This window comes from Nannospalax galili, unplaced genomic scaffold, assembly GCF_000622305.1.
Source record: "Nannospalax galili isolate Female #2095 unplaced genomic scaffold, S.galili_v1.0 scaffold1120, whole genome shotgun sequence".
Lineage (NCBI taxonomy): Eukaryota > Metazoa > Chordata > Mammalia > Rodentia > Spalacidae > Nannospalax > Nannospalax galili.
Genome location: NW_008345452.1, coordinates 14,519 through 23,436, shown reverse-complemented (window position 1 = coordinate 23,436; position 8,918 = coordinate 14,519). Strand labels below are relative to the sequence as shown.

The following is an 8,918-nucleotide window of genomic DNA, read 5'->3' as shown; positions in this document are numbered from 1 at the left end:
AGGCTGTTGGATTTTGTCAAATGCTTTTTCTGTATTTATTGAGATGATTATGAATTTTTAATTATGAATATGGCATATCATTGAGAATTGATTTTCAGATGTTAAATAAATCTTACATTTTTGTGATACATCCTATTTGGTCATGGCGTATAATTCTTTTTTATATATTGTTGGATTGATTCACTAATCTTTTGTTGAGCTTTTTGGCATCAATATTCACAAGAGATGTTGGTCTGCACTATTTTTGCTTTTAGTGACTTTTTCTGGCTTTGGTATCAGCGTAATACAACCTTAGAAAATAAATAAATCAAGAATTCCTCCCCCTCTGTTTCATCAGAAGAGTTTAAAATTATTCAATAAATGTCTGATAGAATTTAATAGTGAAGCCTTTTGGACCTGGGCTTTTCTTTGCTGGGGGGCCTTTGATTATAGATTCAACCTCCTTACGAGGTATGGGTCTATTCACATTTTCTACTAGTTTTTATTCTTTGAAAATTTCATACTCGTTTACAACGTACCTTGATCATATCCCGCCCCCTCACTCTTCCTTCCAACTCTCCCTCGGACCCTCCAATCAGATCTCCCTCCCAATCTCAAGACCTCCTTTTTGTTTATTTATTTGTTTGTTTGTTTTTAACCCACTGAGTCCAATTAATGCTGCCCATGCCCAAATGGGTGCGAGGTCATCCACTGGAGCATGGACAATCTATCAGTGTCCACACTCCTAAACAAAGTGACTCTCCCTCCTCCAACAGTCATCAACTGCCAATAGTTAGTTCCTCAGGAAGTGCTGGAGCCTCAAGAGACCCTCCGTGCTGGAATTTTTAACTAACTTGATCTTATGGAGCCTCAAGAGACCCTCCGTGCTGGAATTTTTTACCAACTTGATCTTATGGAGCCTCAAGAGACCCTCCGTGCTGGAATTTTTAACTAACTTGATCTTATGGAGCCTCAAGAGACCCTCCGTGCTGGAATTTTTAACTAACTTGATCTTATGGAGCCTCAAGAGACCCTCCGTGCTGGAATTTTTAACTAACTTGATCTTATGGAGCCTCAAGAGACCCTCCGTGCTGGAATTTTTTACCAACTTGATCTTGTACATAAATGTTCGTGAAAGGAGTAAGCAATCCTTATGCAGGTGTTGTATAGGTAACCACAGCTGCTGTGAATTCTTGTGTTCGATAGCTATGCCATGTTCCGAGGACAGCGTTTCACACACTCCTCCCCAGCATCTAGCTCTTACATTCTTTCTGCCTCCTCTTCTGTGGTGTTTCCTGAGCCTTGGAGGTGGTGTTGTTATAGATGTCCTAGCTACAGTTGAACACTCACGGTCACTTATTCTCAGCACTTTGAACAGTAATGTGTCTCTACATTAACCACTATCCACTGCAACGCGAAGCTTCTCTGACCAAGGTTGGGAGCAGCACAAATCTATGGATATAAACATAAATATCTAAAAGGCAAATTGGCAGCATGGCCATTTAGAAAAACAACATCACCAGGTTCTCCTCTAGGGCCTATGACTTCTCTAGCTAGGGTTTTGAGCATGTTTACAATACCAGGCATGAAATCCCTCCTGTGGAACAAGTCTCAAATGCAACCAACAGTGCAATACTGTTCATTGTTCCCATAGTCTTGCCATTATTGCATCGGTGGCATATCTTTCCTGGCAGAACTGAATCACAGCACAGAGGTTCCAGCCTTGGGTAAGACACTGAAAACTTTTCTCCCCCAGCAGTCTGCATAGCACCTTCTGCTACTATGAAAGTTACCTAGAAGGCAGAGTTTCCTGCTCCGATTTATCTGTGTTCTGCAACTAAAAAGTGTGGTGCTTTCAGCAATAGGGTCCTACCATCTAATTATGGTAGGCAACTAAGAGCAATGACAATAGCTTGTATTGTTTTTGGTGCCTCTGGGGTCTTTCTGACCAATAAGTCACAGGGGAGGTAACTCATGCCTCACACTAAAATTTTCATTTAATAACCAGTGTCTTCTGTGAGCAGCATTGTTCAATAATGTGAGTTGCTTCTGTTCACATTCCCTTTTAAAATTATCATTCTAATTGGCTTATAAGCTAGTGGAGTTTCATAAGCTTCTTCACACTTAAGTCCATCTTGGTAGTTTGTATCTTTCTAGAGTGTTTTCCATTTTACCTTACTTATCTAACTTATTAACATGCTGTTGTTCATATTTTTAATGAATTATTATAATTATTTATTGGTCTTTTTGAGACAAGGTCTCCCTGTAGCCCCAGCTGCCCTGGAACTCGCCGTTTAGACCAGGCTGGCCTTGAACTCACAGAGATTGGCCCACCTCTGCCTCCCAAGTGCTGGGATTACAGGCATGCACCATCATGCCTGGCTATTAATGAATTCTTTTCATTTTTAATTGTATGTATGTATATGTATGTATGTGTGTATGTATGTATGTGCACAGTGAGAATAGGTGCCTGCAGAAGCCAGGAAACAGTAACTAATCCCCTGAAGCTGGAGTAATAGGTGGTTGTGAGCCATGCTATGGGGGTACCAGGAACTGGACTCCAGTCCTCTGTAAAAGCAACAAGTATTCTTAACCACTGAGTCATCTCTCTAGCCCCCTTTATTTTTAAATATAGTAACTTATAGTTAAAAATTTTCCCTAAGTACTAATTTAGTAATATCTCATAGGTATAGTATGTTGTGTGTACATTTTCATTTTCATTTTATTTTCACTATATCCCAGGCAGGTTTTGAACTTTCGATTCTCCTGCTTCAGTCTCTCCAGTAGCTGGGATTGCAGACCTGCACCACCAGACCTGGTACTTTCTCTTCTTTCTTTCTTCCTTCCTCCCTTCATTTCCTCCCTTCCTTCCTTCTTCCTTCCTTCCTCCCTCCCTCCCTCCCTCCCTCCCTCCCTCCTTCCTTCCTTCCTTCCTTCCTTCCTTCCTTCCTTCCTTCCTTCCTTCCTTCCTTCTTTTTGTGAGGTAAGGTTTTCCTGTAGCCCCAGCTAGCCTGGAACTCACCAAGTAGACCAGACTGGCCTTGAACTTACAGAGATCTGCCTGCCTCTGCCTCCCGAGTGCTAGGATTCAAGGCATGTCCCACCAGCCTGGCCAGGCCTGGTATTTTCAAAGTGTTTTCTAATTTCCCCTTTTATTTATTTGTTTATATATTGTTATGCTATTTAATTTTCACAGATTTTTATTTTCCTAAATTGCTGTGTTACTTATTTCTAAGTTGCTTATTTCTTGTCTAGCATATGATCAAACTTAGAAAATGTTTGACACCCACTTGAGAAGAGTGTGTAGTCTGCTATTTTGGGTGGACTGTTGTGTAGTTGTATACTAGCACTACTTGGTTCATGGTGTTGTTCAAGACATTTGCCTCTCTGACCATCTTCTGTCTAGTGTTCTAACCATTACTGAAAGCAGGTTATTGAATTCTCCAATTTGTATTTTTTTTTATTTTATTGTTTTTATTTTATGTGCATGCATGTATTGCCTGCATGTAGGTAAGTATACCCGTGTTGTGCAATGCCCGTGGAGGTCAGAAGATGCTGTTGGATCCCCTGGGACTGGAGTTACAGACAGTTGTTAGCTGCCATGTGTGTGCTGGGATTCGAACCTGGATCTTCTGCAAGAACAACCCGTGCTCTTAACCATGGAGCCATCTCTCCAGCCTCCAATTAGTATTTTCTAAAGATTTATTTTTACTGTTTTGCGTTATGTATGTATGTATGCACACGTGAATGCAGGTGCTCATGGAGGCCAGGAGTGTCAGATCCCCTGGAGCTGGAGTTGCAGGCTGTTGTGAGCCACCCAACGTGGGAACCCAACTCTGGTCCGATGCAAGAACTGTAAATGCTCTTAGCGCTGTGCCCTCTTTCCAGCTTCCCAATTAGTATTTTAAATGTCTCCTTCTCGTATTTGTCAATTTTTGCTTCATCTATTTTGTTTTCCATTATTAGGCGATCACATTTTTATGATTGTTATTTTTTCCTGATGGCCTGGCCCTTTCATCATTAGAAATTGTTCTTTATCCAGCAATCCTTTTGTTTTAAAGTGTTTTGTCTGATTCATTGGCACTCTAAGCTTTCTTACGGTAGCAATTTGTATATTTTCCCATTATTTTACTTTCAATTTATTTGTATTTTTTGGAACATAAAACTTAGTTCACGTGGGTGTGGATTTGATCAAAACACCTGATATACATGTATGAAATTCTCAATAAATTTTTTTAAAGTAAAGCAGGCAAACAACGTAGTTCATAGAAGATTTGCATATAATTCTTACATTGTCACTGAGAATGGGAATGAACTCACTACCCTACTCAGAAGTGGTACAATGGGGGGGGGGGAGAAAGGGAGGATGAGAAGCGGCCATTCTTCCTCAACTAAGGGGGTGGGTGGAAGCACCACTCCTTTCTCGCTTCCCCTGGGCTCCGGGAGGGGAACAAGTGGAATCTCAGGCCTTGTGCTTCTCCACACCTTTGTACCTAAGGTTGAGGGGTAGGAACTAAGTGGTTCAGGTGCAGAAAGGGTCAGGGGAAGGGAAATGTGTCAACCAGAAAAGATGGTGTTTCCGGGAACTGTCTCTGTTGACGTCAGAGGAGTGGTTCAATCATTTCGCTAAAGAACCGTTTAAAAGTGACACACGAGACAGCTGTGATTGGTTGAGAAAATAAACGCTTCCCCATGGTGACCGGTTTGTGTAGGGATGGTATCAGTTGCCCGAGATACCTCACTTTCCTGCGGCGATTGGAGGGGCCACACCACTGAACTACGGCTGGCCTGCATCCTACCGAACAGCTAACTTGGCTATACTGTAAGAACCAGGGCCTCTGATCCTGGCTGCAGACCATCACTGACTGTGCACTGCTGGTGTTTCCCAGTTTATCCTTCTAGATGGTCCGGATTTGGGAAACGGCTCTCAGAAGAGAAAGAACAAAATTGTTTAAATGAGAACTGAAAAGCATCGTCGCCCTCGTTTTCGGCAGTGTGCTGAAGGAGACAACATCAGGAGGTCAACCTGAAGAAACGCCTGAGGGAAAAGATGCCTGGAGCCTCCTTGGGGAACAAGTCAACTGGGCGGGCGCTGGAGCGTCTTCAACCTGCTCTTCCTAAGAGTCCAAGAGGTCGCCCTCCAAAGAAAGCCTCTCCAGGAGCTGTCCAGAAGATTCGAAACAACACGGAGAAAACTCGTGGACGTACCAGCAAAGTACCCCCGTGCCCTAGGAAGAAAAAAGCTCCAGCTGATACCACCGTTGAAAAGAATGGAAAGGAAGTCGAAGTGAAGATACCTGACAAATTAAAGTCGTGGCTTGTTATGGACTGGGACTTGGTTACTAAGGAGAAGCAGTTATTCAAACTCCCTGCTAAGAAGAATGTGGATGCTATTCTCGGAGAGTACGCAACTTGTAAGAAACTGCAGGGAAATGCCGATGATAAGGAGAACGCCGTTGATGAATTGGTGGCAGCAATACGAGAGTATTTCAATGTGATGCTCGGCAGACAGCTCCTTTGCAAGTTTGAAAAGGTCCAGTATGCTGAAATCCTCCTGACTCAGCCTGATGTTCCAATGTCTCAGGTTTATGGGGCGCCACACCTCCTGAGATTATTTGTGACTAGCGGAGGAAAGTTGGCCCATTCGTCTCTTGATAGACAGAGCCTCGAATCAGTCTCGGGCCACCTGCATGATTTCCTTGACTATCTGGCTGAGAATTCTGCTTCTCTGTTTCGTGCCAGCGATTACAAAGTGGCTCCTGCCGAGTACATCCGCAAAGCCCTGTGAGGGTCTGTGGCCCACTTCCCCCTATGCCCTGGATCTATAAGCACTTCTGTGCTTAGTGTTCATTGTATAATTGATGTTCTTTGAAACTGTTAATGTGTAACAGGGCTTAATGGTTCAGTTTGCTTACTGTTGTATTGTGCACAGAAAATAAAAACAATATATGCTTATTTACTAGTAGTGTTAGCAGTGAATGCATAATTAGACACATGATAGAAAAGACTCACTAGAACATTTTATCGCTTATTTGACAACATAGGTTGAATAAGGGGGAAGGGGGAAGATGGAGGAGGAGGTGGAGGAGGGAGAGGGACTGGGGAGGGGAGGAGGAGGGGGAGGAGGATCGAGGATGGAGGAGGAGGAGTGGGAGGAGGCAGGGGAGGAAGAGGGGGAAGAGGAGGGGAAGGAGGAGAAGGAGGAGGGGAAAAGGAGGAAGAAGAAGGGAAGGAAGAAGGGGAGGAGGGAGGAGGAATGAGGGGGAGGAGTGAAGAGGAGGAGGGAGGAGGAGGGAAGACGAAGGAGGAGGAAGTGTAAGAGGAGGGGGATAGGGAGGAGGGGGAGGAAGAGGAAGAAGAAAAAAGAGGAGGAGGGCGGAGGAGGAAGGGGATGAGGAGGGGGATGAGGTACAGGAGAGAGGAGGAGCAAAGGAAGGAAGGGGAGGAGGGGAAAGGGTGGGGGAAGGACGAGGAGGGGTGGAGGAGGAGGGGAAGGGGAAGAAGAAGGAAGAGGAGGAAGAAAGAGAAGAAGAAGATGAGGAGGAAGAAGGGGAGGAGGAGGTGGAGGAGGGAGGAGAGGGGAGACGGGGAAGGAAGGAGGAGGGGGAGGAGCGGGAGGAAGAGGAAAAAGGAGGAGGAGGTAGAAGAGGGAGGGGAGGAGGGGAGGAGAAGAAGGCGGGGTGGAGGGAGGAGGAAGGGAGGAGGAAGAAGGGAGGAGGAGGGGGAGAAGGAAGGAGGAAGGGGAAGGAGAAGGGAGGGGAGGGGGATGAGGACTGGGAGGGGGAGGGGGAGGAGAAAAGGAGAAGAGGGAGGGGGAAGGAGGAGAGGGAGGGGGGGGGGAGAAGGGAGGAGAGAGAAGTGGTGAGGAGGGAGTGAGGTGACGAAGGAGTAGAACAGAGCAGAAAGGACAGGGAGAGGAGGACAGGGAGGGGGAGGGGGAGGAGAAAAGGAGAAGAGGGAGGGGGAAGGAGGAGAGGGAGGGGGGGGGGGGAGGAGAAGGGGAGGAGGAGAAGGGGGGGAGGGGGGGAAGGAAGAGTAAAAAGGGGGATGAGAGAGAGGAGGGAGGGGAGGAGGGGAGGAGAAGAAGGCGGGGGGGAGGGAGGAGGAAGGGAGGAGGAAGAAGGGAGGAGGAGGGGGAGAAGGAAGGAGGAAGGGGAAGGAGAAGGGAGGGGAGGGGGATGAGGACTGGGAGGGGGAGGGGGAGGAGAAAAGGAGAAGAGGGAGGGGGAAGGGGAGGAGGGGAATGAGTAGAGGGAGGAGGGAAAGAAGGAGGGGAAGGGAAAGGAGGAGGAGAAGGAGAAGGATGAGGAGGGAGAAGAGGGAAGGGAGGAGGAGGAGGAAGAAGAAGAGAAGGAGGAGGAAGAGGAAGAAACTGTATGTGTGAGAGGAGGAAGAGGGAGGAGGAGGAAGGGGAGGGGAGGGCAAGGACGGGAAGGAGGAGGAGGAGGAAGAAGAAGACAAAAAGCAGAGGGGGAGGAAGGAGAGGAGAGATGGGGAGGGTGGAGGAGGGGAAAGGGGGAGAGGAGGATGGAAGAGGGGAAGGAAGGGGAGGAGGGGAGGGGGAGGAAGAAGGGAAGAGGAAGGGGCAGAGGAGGAGGGGAAGGAGCAGGGGGAAAAAGAAGGAGGAGGACAAGGAAGAAGAAAGTGTGTGTATGAAGGAGGAGGAGGGAAGAGGAGGAAGAGGAGGAGGGGGCAAGAGGGAAGGGAGGAGTGGGGAAGGAGGGGGTTGGACAGAGGGGGAGGAGGAGAGGGAGGAGGGGAAGGAGGAGGAGGAATGGAAGGAAGAGGGAGAGGTGGGAGAAGGGAGGGGAAGGAGGAGGGGGAGGAGGAAGAAGAAGGGGCTGAGGGGAGGAGGGAGGAGGACGGAGGAGTAAGGAGAGAGGGAGGAGGAAGAGGAGGAGAAGGGAGAGGGAGGAGAAGGAGGAGGGGGTGGGAGGGGAGGATTGGTAGGTGGGAGAAGAGAGGAGGGAGGAGGGGGATGGGAGGGGAGGAGGGGAAGAGGAGGGGAAAAGGAAGAGGAGGGGAAAAGGAAGAGGAGGGGAGGAGGAGGAAGAAGAAGAGGAAGCAGAGAAAGAAGAAGGGGAGGAGGGAAGAGGAGGGAGAGGAGAGATGGGGATGTAGAGGAGGGAAAGGAGGGAAGGGGAGGAGGGAGGAGTAAGGAGAGAGGGATGAGTGTGCTGGATAGCTTTAGTGCCAACTTGACACACCTGGGTTGAGGGAGCCTCAATGGGGGAATTGCCTCTATTGGACTGGCCGGTGGCCATGTCTGAGGGGCATCTTCTTGATGAGTGATGTGGGAGAGCCCAGCACACTGTTCGTGGTGCCACCCCTGGGCAGGTGGGCCTGTGCTACATAAGAAAGCAGGCTGAGCAGGGGCCAGGGGAGCAAGCCGGTAAGCAGCATTCCTCCATGGCCTGTGCTCCAGCTCCTGCCCTGTGCTCCAGGTTCCTGCCCTGAGCCCCTACCTTGGGTGCCCTGATGAACTGCAACCTGGGAGTTGTAAGCTGAATAAACCCTTTCCTCCCACAAGTTGGTCAGAGTGTTTTGTCACAGCAATGAAGAACAAACTAGGACAGATGGGGTGGCTAGTGGGAAAGGAGGAAGGGGAGGAGGGAGAGGAGGAAGGAGGAGTAAGGAGAGAGGGATGAGGGAGAGGATAAGGAGAAGAGGGAGGAGGAGGGAGAGGAGGGAGGGGGAAGAATGGAAGGAACAGAGTGAGGAGGAGAAGGAGGAGTGGAAGGAGGAGGAGGAGGAGGAGGGGGAAGAAGAGGTGGAGGAGGAGGAGGAGGCGGAGGAGGAAAAGGAGCTGATTAAAGTGAATTATAAGCAAGGTTGTGTTTCATTCACCCTTCCACTGCTAAGTAGTACTGAAGAGTTGGGAAGTGTTTTGTGGAAAGGCAGGACTGGGGCCTCAAGTGCAGCCCTAATAAAGGGACCTG

The 8,918-nt window shown here is 48.1% G+C and overlaps 1 protein-coding gene across 1 annotated transcript; it reads left to right on the top strand.

Moving 5' to 3' along the window:
- Positions 1–5,029: 5,029 nt before the first annotated feature.
- Positions 5,030–5,767, top strand: LOC103740921 (mortality factor 4-like protein 2). The gene has a single exon (XM_008841598.1). The coding sequence runs from the start codon at positions 5,030–5,032 to the stop codon at positions 5,765–5,767; it is 738 nt and encodes a 245-aa protein (XP_008839820.1).
- The last annotated feature ends 3,151 nt before the right edge of the window (positions 5,768–8,918 follow it).

Bases quoted from the DNA above. Each gene is read 5' to 3' on its own strand.
- LOC103740921 (XM_008841598.1), top strand. From the start codon at position 5,030: ATGCCTGGAGCCTCCTTGGGGAACAAGTCAACTGGGCGGGCGCTGGAG.